Source organism: Ictidomys tridecemlineatus, chromosome 16 (genome assembly GCF_052094955.1).
Source record: "Ictidomys tridecemlineatus isolate mIctTri1 chromosome 16, mIctTri1.hap1, whole genome shotgun sequence".
Taxonomy (NCBI): domain Eukaryota; kingdom Metazoa; phylum Chordata; class Mammalia; order Rodentia; family Sciuridae; genus Ictidomys; species Ictidomys tridecemlineatus.
In genome coordinates this window covers 41,753,048-41,767,333 of record NC_135492.1, presented here as the reverse complement: position 1 = coordinate 41,767,333, position 14,286 = coordinate 41,753,048, and the positions used below count along the sequence as shown (strand labels likewise).

At 43.9% G+C, this 14,286-nt stretch overlaps 1 protein-coding gene across 8 annotated transcripts in view; it reads right to left on the bottom strand.

Annotated features, from left to right (window-relative positions):
* The window catches only part of Srgap3 (SLIT-ROBO Rho GTPase activating protein 3), a 249,719-nt gene that overhangs the window by 119,362 nt on the left and 116,071 nt on the right, over positions 1 to 14,286 (bottom strand). For all 8 annotated transcript variants that reach the window (XM_040290399.2, XM_021732057.3, XM_021732052.3 and 5 more), the window contains exon 2: positions 6,189 to 6,381. In XM_040290399.2, the coding sequence (XP_040146333.1) occupies positions 6,189 to 6,381 (193 nt within the window). The remainder of the gene's footprint in view (positions 1 to 6,188; positions 6,382 to 14,286) is intronic.

Sequence of the window (14,286 nt, the reverse complement as noted above, 5' to 3'; positions counted from 1 at the left end):
TAGTTGTTGGGCACCTTTTTTTTTTTTTTTTTAAAGACAGAAAGAGAGCGAGAGAGAGAGAATTTTAATACTTATTTTTTGGTTATCGGCAGACACAACATCTTTGTATGTGGTGCTGAGGATCGAATCCAGGCCGCACGCATGCCAGGCGAGCGCACTACCACTTGAGCCACATCCCCAGCCCCACCTTTTTGTTCTTTATTTATGTGGTGCTGAGAATCAAATGCCTCACACATGTTTGGCAAGCACTCTACCACTGATCTACAATCCCAGCCCCTGAGCAAACCTTTTAATCCTGAATCCTTTGCACATTTATGGGCTCAATTTATACACTACAAGAGTGCTTCTCTGTTTAGGAATAATCTGGAAGGCTAAATCTAAATTTTACCATATCTATGGGGGGAAAAAACTGCAATGCTTTATCCCCAAGAAAAAGTGTTTTCTTGGAAATGAACTTACTTATTCACTGGAATCCTCTTCTCTCAACAGCTCTGTGAAGCTGAAAGATACTCCAAACCTCCCTGGTCCAGAACATTTGCATAGAATATTATTCATTAACTAGCCAAATTCTGACTTTCCCCAAACATTTTTAGCATAATAGAATAGATTTCCCTGTTGCCCCCCACCCACCCACTCACCACAGTGGTCCACATGGCAGCGAGCAACACTAAGCCCCTCTGGATGGTATGTCTTCATCAGGTATATCCCCGGGGAAGGTGAGGACCATTAAAAATGAAGGGATCAGAATACAAGGGGCCTCTGTCACCCCAAATATGGTGGACTGTTTACATGGAACATTGGAACATCCGTTCTAAGGGAGGAAACTGCTGTTTGTCTAGAGCAGAGCTCTGTAAATTAAGTCCCAAGGAGTGCTAGTGTATGAAATATTAATACAAGTTATGGAAAGAAAAGTTCCATGGTCAAAAGCTTTCAGAAAGAAGGCAAAAAGCTTATTTACTGTGAAACTTCTCAGCCTTCCATATGCTAAGTCATGTCAAAAATCTTGAAGAGGGATGATAATAGCATCCAGTGGTCCCCAAACTTAGAATTCTTTTTCTCATTCTCTTTCACCTTTCCCTCTGTCCTCGTCTCTGCCTCTCTGCCTCTTGCTCTCTTTCTCTAACATACATAAAGTACTGATGCTTTGAGCTAGGGTTGTGGCTTAGTGGTAGAGTGCTTGCCTAGCACGTGTGAAGCATTGAGTTCAATCCTCAGCACCATATAAAAAATAAATTAAAAAAATAAAAGTGTTGTGTCCATCTACAACTAAAAATATTTGTTTTTTAAAAAAAGTGTTTTAGAAAACATTTCTCTGAGGGTGTTTTAGAAAACATTTCTCTGGAGGAAGCAGAAGTCTTCATCCCAGGAATACTTCACAGAATTACCCAACTTGTTTGGGCCAGACCAGCCACCCAAGAGGTAGGTTCTCAGGAACCCTATTTGCCAACCTCCATGCCATGTTCCCACTCAGGAAGGAATTCCAGCGCCAGGCCCTTGAAAAAAAAGCCAAGCTTATGTTAGGCCTGGCTTGAAAAGGGCAGCAAACTGTAGATTTTATACTGGTGAGCAGGAGGGAAGGCCAGTGCAGCCTGAAAGTGAGCTGTAAAATATTTATCATCCAGAAAACTATCATTATGCATGGGTCTTAAAAGTGAATAGAGGACTGGGGTTGTAGCTTAGTGGTAGAGTGCCTGATTAACATGTGTAGGGCACTGAGTTAGATACTCAGCACTACATAAAGATAAATAAAGGTATTGTGTCCATCTACAACTAAAAACCAATTTTTTAAAAAAGTGAATAGAGGCTGGGTGTGTTGGTGCATGCCTGTAATCCCAAATGCTCAGGAGGCTGAGGCTAGAAGATGGAGAGGTCAAAGCCAGCCTCAGTAAGAGCGAGGCACTAAGCAACTCAGTGAGACCCTGTCTCTAAATAAAATACAAAATAGGGCTGGGGATGTGACTCCATGGTCAAGTGCCCCCTGGGTTCAATCACTGGTACCCTCCACAAAAAAAAAGTGAATAGACAGCAGGGCGCAGTAGCACATGCCTGTAACCCCAGTGACTCAAGAGGCTAAAACAGCAAGATTGTAAACTCAAGGTCAGACTTGCTAACTTAATATGATTCTGTCTCAAAATTTAAAAATAAAATAAAAAGGGCTTGGAATGTAGCTCAATGGTAGAGTGTCACTGGGTTAAAGCCTCAGACTGGGAGGGGAAAAAAAGTGAATGGACACTAGAACCCCCAGGAGAGGTTGTTAATGCTGATTCCTGGGTCTTGCCACAGGTGAGGGGTGAGGCCCAAGATTTTGCATTTCTGACAAGCTTCCATCTGTCCAAGCTTTGTAAATCAGCTCTAGTCTTCGGTTAATCACCATTTTCCAGATAGGGAAACTACCATCAAGTCTACTCTGTCATCTCGGCAACATAGTGCCAGGTATCAGGCACTTGAGTGGGTGACATTTTGCCCAAAGACATCACCCAGCTCCTAAGGTGGAAAAAGACATAGTCTACACACATCCACAGCGATTCTAATCAACACCTAAATTTCATTAATTCACTCAGTATTTAGTGCCAACATGGGCCAAGACTTGCCCTAGGTACTAGGGACTATCCCCCCAGCTCACCAGCCATCCTCTCTACCACGTATGAGCTTGCAGTCTAGTGCCCATCCAAAGGGAGAGACAAGTGATCAAAAGGGGACAAGACAGGATGGTGACTCTGCCTCACCCTCCTCCTCAACTTCTTTCCATCCCATGTCAACAGAGGGCAACACCCTTGATTCTTCTCCCTTCCTTCTTCCCACCACTGAGAGATTTCACTGGTATTTATTTGCCATCTCTGCTCTGCCCCCAGGTCCTGATTACCTCCTTCCTAAGGAGCTGCACCCACACCCTGGAGTCTCCTCCACTCCATCCTCAGCCCCTCCAACCCAGTAGTCAGAAAAATACAAACTGGATCATGCTAGCCTCTCTCTGCGAGCCTCAAGGACTTCTTAGTCTCCCTCAGCTACTTCTAGTCACCTGGGATTCCTTCCCTCTTACACTGTCCCCAAAGCTGCTCCCTTTCATCTCCCAGGTCTTAGCATAAACACCACTTCCTGAAGAAATCTTCAATGTGATGACTACTATAGTACTCAGTGTGGAGGATGAAAGAGTACTGCCAAGCTCTTAACACTTCCTCCAATGAGAGGAGGGCTTCAACTCCCCTCCCATGAAGCTGAGCTAGAGCTGAAACTGCTCTGACCAATAGGATCCAGGGGACCAGGTCTAGGATTAGCTTTAATGAGCTCCATGGAAGCCATCTTGCTCTCTCCCAGTCCTGAGCTACTGGGACTAGAGTCTGACACTACATGGAGAAAGTGGCCCAGGCTTCTAGCCATTCCCATCAAAGCACCAGGCATGTGAGTAAAGCCATCTTGGACCCTCCAGAGCAGACAAGCCACCAGGTTAGTATCACTGAGCAATTCCAGTCAATGCCACATAAAGCAGAAGAATCACCCCACTAAGTCCTGTCCACATCCCTGACCCATTAAATCAGGAGAGACATCAAAAGTGGGCATGTTGCTATTACACAGAATAGACAACCAGAAAGCTCATCTTGAAAATCATTTGATTAAAGTTTGTCTTTTCTTTTATTTAGCTTTTTAAGCTTTATTCTTCAATTATCTCCTCCACAAAAATAAATTTCACCATGGCAGGAATCAAGATTATTTTGCTCACCACCATAGACCTGAAGACTGAAATACAGTAGATGCTCAGTAAATAAAAAGTGAATAAGTAAATAGGAACATATGAACATTGTGGGCAGACAGGGAAAGGCACCAGGTCAGAATCAAGGGAAGTTTCCAGAGCAAGAGACATCTAAATGCTGAGGGCTGATGGTTCAAAGGCACAGCCACTTGGGTGCCTGAATCAACCATGCCAAATTACAGCATCCCTGAGCTATGCCCTTGACTCAGTACTCAAGAGCAGAAACTGTGCTTTATTTACCTTAGTGTTGTCAGCACTGGGCCCAGTCCCAGGAAGAAAGAGGCCCTCAATACATGCATTTTAAGTAAAGAAAGGATCCATGGCTTCTTGGAGAGAGAAGCCAATCTGGAAGTCAGGAACCCTGGATTCTCAAGCCCAACAGCTCACTCTGTGTCCTTGGTCAAAGAAGCTACTTGGCTTTTCTGGCTTGCAGTTTGCCTGGGATAAAACCATGAGTTCTCTCACTACTCCCCTGTGTTATCATCAGGATTATGAAACAGCAAAGATGTCAGGGTTGTTAGAGTGGAAGCACGAGCTGATAGAAAAGAAACATGATGATATTGCTCTCCAAATGCTCAGCCTGCCCCAGGGAGACCCAGAGTCATCGCCAGAGCTTTTCTTTGACTCCTGCATAAAACTCAGCACAGGTGAGTCTAACCCAGAACACAGCACCTCCTGGCAGCTGTAAATTTTCCTATTGTGCAAGTGAATAGAAGTCAGCTAAGAGATGTAGCCCACAGAGCAGAGAGAAGCACACTAGATTTAGAGGGAAGGGACCCAGGTCTCTGTCCCAGTTCTGCCTCTAATTTGTTGTGAGATCTGGACAGCTGGATTCCCTCTCTGAACCAAATCTCTCAGTCAGAAGGGACTGTACAGACCAAGTAAGTAAATCCCTTCATCCCTTCCTCCTTCCTTCCTCCAGCCCTCTTTTCCTTCCTTTATTCTCCTTCCTTCCTTTCCCCTCCCTCCCTCCCTCCTTTCTTCCTCTATTTCTTCTTCCTTCCTGTCTGCTTTCCTCTATTTCTTCTCTCCTCCTTCCTTCCTTGCTCCATCCCTCCACTGCTTCTCTTTCATTCCTGTCTGCCCTTCTCCATTTCTTCTTCCTTCCTTTCTTCCTCCCTCTCTTCATGTCATTCACAAATATCCCATCTCTGCCCAGAACTGGGCCCATTGCAGTGAGAATAAAATAAATCCTAAGCCCTGTACCCAAGACTGAGAAGCTATTTGGCCTGAAAATTCTTAAATGGAGATTCTGTGGATAGCAGGACAAGGCTTCTCAGGATGGTCAAGATGAAAGACCCAGGGCACAGCACAGCTCCTGTGCCCTGATCTCCAAACAAGAAGCGGTCAGGGGTCAGTCGGTGCCCTGGAGTCTAAGGTGAGTCCAAAATTATCTAGAGACTCTCCAAAAGCCATCAGGGGCTGCATGAGCACATTAGCATCGTGCAGAGGGCCTGCCCCAGCTGCACAGGCCTGGGCGACACCTTAATTAGACTTTCAAACTGTGACAAGCAGCCTGCCTGGCCTGACTGCCAGCTGGGGCTCCTGTTCCGTCTGGTGGCTCCCTTAATGAACCCATGGGGGGCTGGTCGAGCTCATTACAGGCTATGCAAGAGAGCAGGGGACCTTCCCCCCACCTCATTTCTCCAGTCCCACCTCTCCCCCTCTCTCTAATGTGCACACTTAGAATGAGGAGAGAACTGACTCCAAATCAAGAGGAAGGAGCACATGGAGATGGGACCCAAGCTCTCCACACTGCCCTATCTCTGCAGCCCAGGGAGCCAAGGAGAGGATAGCTCCAGAGTCAGCTCAGCCAGGGCTATGATTTGCAGCTGCAGGGTTCAGAGCCCGCCAAATCAGATGGGGCCTCTGTACACTCAGAGGTCGGTGTGTGAGAAATCACAACTGGGGAGGGTTTGTGTGTCATAAATTAGTAAATAAGGCAGGGAAAGGGTTCTGATCCTCCGGGGAACAAGGAAGAAGAATGCTTTGAGAACCCATTCTATGGAGAAAAGATTTTAAGGTCATTGTGCTGGAGAAATTTAGAAGAGGGCTGGCTGTTACCCAGTTAAAACACAACTAGACAGGGTCAGGATGTCCTGAAATGAGGCAGAGGTCTCATGTTGGTGGAAATGGAGGTTAATCCATGCCTGGACTTGATAGGATAGTAATAATAAAAGCAATACTGAGTGCTTACAGTTTATGACAAGAACTTTCCTTGGGCAACTCATTCTCTACAGCAACCTATGTAAGAACTATTTTGGTTTTTCACTTTATGCACTGGGAAAACTGAGGCTTGGAGGTATAAGTAACCTGCAGAACCAGCATCTTATAGCACGCCCTTTGCCTCTAACAAGTCCCAGTATGCTTTGCCACCAACTGCCTGCCCAGTCTAGCATGGCCCCTCACATCTCTTGGGACCCCACAGCCAACTTCTCACTTGAACTGGTGCTCCCGGGAGCTGCGGATTTTGGAAGAGAACCGCTCGGCCAGCTTCTCCAGGCTGCGGGAGTACTCGAGCTCAATCTCAGCCTTCCTGCGGAAGAACTCCTGGAGATCTTGAAGCAGCTGCAGCCGCGACTCTGACTGCTGCTCCAGGCATTTGAACTGCTCAACCAGCTGCGTTCGGATCTCTGCAGAAGCAAGAAGCTGAACATTAGTTAGGCTGCTGATGGGGACAGTACTGGACCCACCCTGCTGATCCAGCAATGCCAGCTCAGGCACTGCAATCTAAGCATCCACTGCCTTGCAGCCCCGCATGATCCCTAGAGCCTCTTGGACCTTGGTTAGACCCCAGACCTTGCTCGGCAGAGCATTAGTACAAAGACTTGACACATGCCATTTTGGCCACTCGATCTAACCCTGTGTTTCCCAAACTTGAATCACTGCATGTTGCCACCACAATTTTTACCATATCCACAATGCCACCAGCTAAATTATTATTTCTTCCATATAATCAAGTAGATGGACTCACTTTTCTTACTGATGTGAACTTGCTTAAAATGAAAAGCTGCATATCATAGTAAAATGGAGAACCAGGAGCAGCCTAGGACATAGGAAATGAGTTCAACAAAAACAAGAATTCTGTACAATCCTGTCTAGTCAGTTCCTCAAAGGCCCCTCTGCCTCAGCTGCTTGCTCTTTAGCAAGAAAGGGAAATGGCAGCCCGAGAGGGCTAAAGAAAGATCTTCTCCAGGTACAGTGAAGACAGAGAAAGGGCTGTGAAGGGGATGCTGCTTGCTCTTGGGTTTTAGTGTTACTCAAGGACACAGCTGTGTTCTGCTTTAAATTACCTTGAATTCCGTGTATAAACATCTCAAGTGCTACTAGAAGAATGTAGCCCACTTCAGGAAATATTGATGGGGCAAACCAGGTCTGTACTACCAGGACAAAAGTTCAAGAGCTGGGAGTCAGACTTCAAAATTACAACCAAGGGCTGGGGTTGAGACTCAGTGGTAAAGCGCTTGCCTTGCATGTGTGAGGCCCTGGGTTTGATCCTCAACATCACATAAAAAATAAATAAATAAAGATATTGTGTTTATCTACAACTAAAAAATATATTTTTTAAAAAATTGAAGCCAAATGCTCATGACTACAGCCAATCTCATCTTCAAGCCCTAGTGTTGTCACTGCCATCATCCCCATGTAGCGAATTCCTTCTCTGACATTCCTGAAGTTCTCTATAGATCGTCTCTCCAAAACACTCTTCTCATACCAGCAATCCACTCAAAAATACCTCTGCCTCAAGATTAAGTCCAACTCCTTAGCCCAGAATTCAAAACCATCCAGCACCCTCTCCCAAATGTTACTGCTCAGGACTTCTCTCCCAGTGGAGCCTCCAAATCTGTCAATCCAGTCCTTGCAATGTCCAATCTTACTTGCTCAAATGTGCACCCTATCTGACATAGTGACCCGCAACATTTTAGCATCCTTCGGAAAGTTGATCTGCAAAATGGGGCAGACCCTCTCTGTAGCATACAAAGATACCCCAGGGGATGTGCAGGAAGAGTTACAAATCCACCTCAGATCCTCAGCAAAAAATGTCCATTCCCACTCTTTCCTAAAACCACTCTGCCTGAGAAAGTGCAGATGGTGTCTAGATGGTGTGAAACTCTCCCTCTTCACAATGGTCCTGTTTCCTATTTTACAGGAGGAAGACCAACGTTTCATGCATCCAGAATCTGAATGTGGCACAGCATCCCAAAGGGTCAAAAAATCTGAGTGTCAAAACAGGGAGGGACAAATCAAAATGTTGGTGCTAGCAAATATTTTTTTTTAATCAAGGACTATAAATTCTTGCTACTCAAAGTATGGTTCATGGACCAGAGGCATCACCATTACTTAAAAACATTGAACTGCCCAAACTCATCAAGATGTATACATTAAATGTATGCTACTTTCTGTATATCAATTATACTTTAGTAAAGCTAGAAGAGAAGAAAAAAAAAAAAAACAGAATCTCAAGTCCCAGCCCTGACCTGCTGGATCAGAATCTGCATTTTAATAAGTTCCCTGGGTCATCCTTATGTACCTTGAAGTTTGAGCAACACTGTCATCTCCCACCCCATCCATTTTATTATGAGAAACATTTCCTACAAAATGTTAATTTGTATGTCTAATAGTCTATCAAATTTGCAAAGTATTAATATTATTTTAATGACCTGTTTATTAGCAATCACTAAAATGATAAATTAATCCAAAGGAAAGATCCTTAGAATTGTGTGGTCAAAGGACAAATGTAAAATGTTCATTTCAATTTACATACACGTTTGGGATAAAAAGAAGTCTGATAATCTATCAAAAATTAAACCATAATACATTAAGGTAAAAGTCTGTGAAGGAAGTAGGAGGGAATTATGAACTTCAGAAGACAAAGGACCAATGTAAATATTTCTTACTTGTTTGGGTATTTTTTCCTTCCTTTGTGTATGTGTGTGTATGTACAGTTCTGGGGATTGAACACAGGGTCCCAGGGCCTCAAACACTGAACTACATTCTACCTTTTTAAGTTTGTTTTTATTTTGAGTCAGTGTCTCCACTAAGTTGCCCAGGTTGGCCTCAAATTTACAATCCTCCTGAGTAGCTGGGATTATGGATGTGCACCACCACAGCTGGCTTATTGGTATTTTTGCTGAATGACAAAGGATTCCAATGTATTATGGTATTTATCATATGACCTGGCAATTCCACTCATGACAATATATATATATTTTTTTATATATATAAATAATCCAAAAGAAATCAGTGCTTATTTCCACCCAAAAATATATACAAGGATAGTAACTTAATAGGCAAATATTAGAAATGCCCCTAGATATCCAGTAACAATGAGAATGTACTACTACTAATCTGCAAAGCAATCCTGAAACCCACAGACCTTGTGTTTACTGAAAGCAGCCAGAACTAATGAAATCATGAAAAGCTAGTTTATCATGATAGAGGTGAGAGAAGTGGTCACCTTTGAAGGGTTATTCGCTGAGAGGGGGCACAAGATGCTTTCCAAAGTCCTGGAGATGTCCCTCAACTTAATTTAGCGGGTAGGGACACTGGTAAAAATTATTGAGTTGCACAATTAAGATCTGTGCATTTTACTATTTACATAAGATACTTCAATAAAAGACAAAATAAAAAATTGCTGATGCTTAGTTTCCATTTGATGGTGCTTGTTTGTGGTACTGGGGACTGAGCCCAGGGCACGTTAACATTGAGCTACATCTCTAGCCACACCCCTGATTTATTTATTTATTTATTTATTTATTTATTTATTTATTTAGAGACAGGGTCTTGCTAAGTTGCAGAGGCTGGCCTCTCAAACTTGTTCCATTTGATGGAAGAGTGGTGTAATGTTAATCTAAGATGTCAATATTTAAAACACAGCAGAAATACATCCTTTGTAGCTACTTAGAATGAAACATTTTAGGTGTCAAGTTAAAATGTGTGAAGGGGAAGAGATTGTTTTCCCTCAAAAAGTTCATTTAGAGAGTAGGCAGCCAAAAAAAAAAAAAAAAAAAAGGCAGAAAACCACAGTTTTGGAACCCGAGTCAAGCACAGCTCCTCCCACAAGGTCCCGGCTGCTGCCCTGGGGCTTCCTCTCAACTCTCCACAGACTCCCACTTGCTCTCAGACTGCCTGGCAGTGCTTGGTTATGGTGTGTTTGTTCCTTCATGTATGCATGTCATATCTGCCATCTCCTCAAAAGAAACTTAAGCTCTGAAGGCAGATTCTCCCAGCACACACAGTAGGTCATCAGGGTATCAGTATCTATACAGCAAACTGCCATTCACCTTTATCAAGTGCCTTTGCCCAAGTGCACTAAGTGTGATTATGAGAGCCTCAGCTGACACAAATGCATACCTACACACGTACACCACACATGCACAAAACACACAACACATACCACACACACCATGCACACTATACACCACTCTGAAAATGCTTTCCATGTTTTGTTCCAAAGACTTTTAGTCCATTGGCTGTCATCATAATCCAACAATAAGTGCCAGCGCAGGGAGAGTGGCAGGCCCAGCCCGAGTACTTTAGGTGCTTCCCCAACGTGGGCTGCACCTGTGCTTCTAGTGTTCCCATTTTCCCCCCATAAGAAAGGGAATAGAGGCTCAAGAGATGTCACCAGCCTGTGACATCTACATAGCAGAGCTAGGGATCAACCCCAGATCCCTCAGAAGGTGACAATACTGTTCTCCACTGTATGAAAGACTGGCGTCCCTACAGAGCTCCGTGGCCTGTGTTTCGTGGATTAGCCTTGTTTTCCAGATTAAACAAAACAGAAAGCACCTTCTGCCCATCTGAATTCTACCTCTTGCATCCTCTTCCTGACAAGACGAGAGCCAGAGGGATCTTCCTTACTAGAAATGCTATAGCTGCTGCCTCCGCCCTTCCAGGGTTATCACCAGGAGCCAGTGTTCTCATATTTTAGAGGAAACACTCATAAATCACGTTGTGATGATAGGAGACAATTTGGAAGGAGCAGAGAACTTCCCTAGTTCGCACAACCAGCTGGGGCCTTCCAGGCGGGGCTCTGAATGGCCTGCCAGCATTTTGGACAGGTCAGAGCCAAGGTCTTCCAGCAAGAAAGGCCCCGGCAGGAGCATCCTCTGTAGCCTGCTGTGGTCTGCCACCCTCAGGGGATCTGACTGCCCATCTCGGTACCTCTAACTCCCTTCCCAGTTGCTGCTAGAAGCTGGCATGGACTTGGCTTTTCTCCTTGAAGATTTCAAATAGAGAGGAAAACAAAAAAATAAAATACAACACAACAGATTGTTCCCATGGCCTTTGTTCAGCCAATGTTCCCCTGAGGAGACAGATCCAGCCTCAGCAGAGCACCGAGTGGCCGAAAAATAAAAAGGGGTGGGGCAGGAAAAGGAAGAAGAGTTGGGATACGCTTTGATCTCAGAACCATTGAGCTGAGGATGACCTCAAAGATCACTTATTATAACCGCTTAGTTCCACCAACTTGGGCATGAGGTCCAGAGAAGGGGCAGAACTAATGCAGCAGCCCTGGTTCCTGAAGCACAAATCTATGTCACTCTTCTGGTATAATTCTCCATAGCTCCCCATTTGAATCTTCACTCTGGCATTCAAAGCAAAGACTCTACAACTGTCTAGCCAACCCCCATCATGCTCCTGCTCATCTTCCAGTCCACAGTTTCACTAAAGACAGCTGTGCCTGCCTGTGCCAATGCTGTCACTCATCATAAGACCCAGAGGCCATTCCCAGCTCCTGATAATCAAAGTCTCACGAATGAAAGGAGCAGAGAAATTCTTCAGTTTCCAGTTAATCAGGATTTTATTTTTTAATGAGTAGACTAGTTTTGAGCAGTTTCAGGTTTACCAAAACCTTGTCCATAAAGTTCAGAGCTCTCATATGTCCCCTTTCTCCTGCCTGGTTTTCCTTATTATTAACATCTTTTATTAGTGTATTATGTTTGTTACAATTGAAGAAACAATGTTGATATGCTATTATTTTAAAATATTTAAATAGCCCTACTTTACATTAGGGTTCACTCTTGGAGTTTGTACATCTATAAGTCTGAAATGAATATTGACACATCTCCCCCATTACAATACCATAGAGAATAGTTTCGCTGGCTTCAAAGTCCCCGGTACTTCATTTAGTCATCCCTCCCCTTTTCTCCCCTTCTCCTCCCCAAACTCTTGGCAACCACTGATCTTGTTCCTGTCTCCATATTTTGACTTTTCCAAAATGTCACAGTTGGAATTATACACCATGTAGCCTCTTCACATTGGCTTCTTTCACTCAGCAATATGTATTTAGAGCTCTTCCATGTCTGTCTGTGATTCGAGAGCTCATTTCTTTTCATCAGTGAAAACTATTCCATTAAATTAATTCACAGTTTGTTTATTCATTTACCAATTGGGTACTTCCAATTGGGGTCCATTATGAATAAGCTGTGATAAATATCTGTGTGCAGGTTTTTGTGCGAACATAAGTTTTCAACTTATTTGGATAAGCATCTTTTTTAAAATTGATTTTTTCAGGTTTACAAGAGAAAAAGGGAATTATTAGACACAAAAATTCAAAAGATACAATGGCAGATAGAGAAAAGACTCTCTCCCATCCCTTTCCACCAGCCTTCCACCAAATTCCCCCTTTCTACCAAGTTCCACCTACTCCCTTCCACTAAGTTCCCTTCCACCAAGGCTACCAAGGTAACAGGTTTATGTGCATTCCACAAGTAATAATGGCATTTATCTATGGGCACGTGGGGAATGTGTGTTTCAAATATACTAAATCCCTTGTTGGGATACAGATTAAAGCATATCATTCAGTGTTCTTTACCCTACCTTTTCCTTTTAAGAATTCATCCTGGATACCAGTCTATATCATCATATACAGAAATTCCTTTTTCTGACACTGTAAAATTTCACTCTAAAAATTTTTAGCCATTTCCCTTTGTTGAACTATAAGTTGGTCATAACATATAAGCTTTTCTTTGCACATGTGTAGGAGTATCCTCTGTATGAACATTCTTCTTTAATATATTTATTAACTGAGGCATATCTATAGGGTACAGTGTGGCATTCCAATACATGTACATAATGGATAATGATGTCTGATACCTTCTTAGAAGTGGAAATGCCAGATCGAAAGGCATTCACATGAGGATTTTAAGATTGCTAAACTGCCCTCCCTTGAAATTGTAACAATTTATACTCCAAGTTGAAATTTATGAGAGGATCAGAGGAATTGTTTAAAAAGCAGACATGCCTGGATCTGCTTCCTAATGCAGGGTCGGGAGGAGGGCCAAGGGTAGAGGTTTGGGTAAAACAAAACTGGTCTTGACTTAGTTAATTGTTGAAGTGTATTGTAGTTGTAGATATGGGGAAGGGGCTTGTTATACTGTTTTTTTTTAACTATTGTAATGTTTGAAATTTTCCATAATAGAAAGAGAAGGGGAAATAAAATCAGACAAAGCCAGAAACTTGATGCCAAATCTGCAGCTCTGGATAACAGGTCTGTCCAGTTAAGAATACCAACTTGCCCCCAGAGGCCTCTGTCCCCAGCCTGCAGACAATCCTCTTGGATTAAAATGAGAGCCCAAAGGGGCTGGGGTTGTGGCTCAGTGGTAGAGTGCTTGCCTAGCATGTATGAGGCACTGGGTTCGATTCTCAGCATCACATATGAATAAATGAATAAATTCTAATTTATTCTAATCTGACTTTTCTGGTACCCTCTTTCACAGTCTGGACTCAACTGGAAAGTCAAGATCAAGAGAGAGTTTGTTGCCTCTGCTCAATGGAGGACTCTGTCATACCCGCCCCCCACACCCCCTCCCCCCACACCCCGTGTTAAGTCCTAGGAGCGAACAAGGATGAACTGCACACAATGTCACCGCTGGCAATGCTCTTCAGCCCTAGGCATGATCTCACCTGACCATCAAGTTATCCCATGAGACTGGCAGTTTTATCACTTCTATAGATGAAGCAACTCAGACTCGGGGAGGGGAAGTGATTTGCCCAGGACCACTAGAAAGTGGCAGAGCAAGGGCTCATACCCAGAGCAAGAGGAGAAAGGAACCACCATCACCAGATCCGTGGGCCAAGATGTTTCCCTCTGGGCTCCCAAGGCTGCCCCTTTCAGGAATCTCAACCCACTCTATCTCCTGTCTCCACCCACACTTCATCTGTCAACTTGGTGCTATTGGCACTGGGCCTGGGCCTGTGCCTGGTTGTCATTGTATCCATTCCAAGGCATCCTGACCTTGACCTCAGGCGTTTCCATGATGTAGGGGAACCTCACCTCTGCAGTACAATGTAATGGGCTTAGTTCACCTGCCCAGGTGGTTCAACTCCTGACCCTGCCACATGTTTAGCTAGGAGAACTTGGGCAGGTTTCCTTGTTTCCCTGGCATTCAGTTTCTTCTGTAAGACGGGAATAATAATAATCAACCTTGTATTGTTGTGAGAACAGTAAGCGATAATGCAGAGAACACTCCCAGCACTGGGCTTCACACATATTGCCTCTGCACTGTCCAAACCAGCAGCCACAGGACACATGT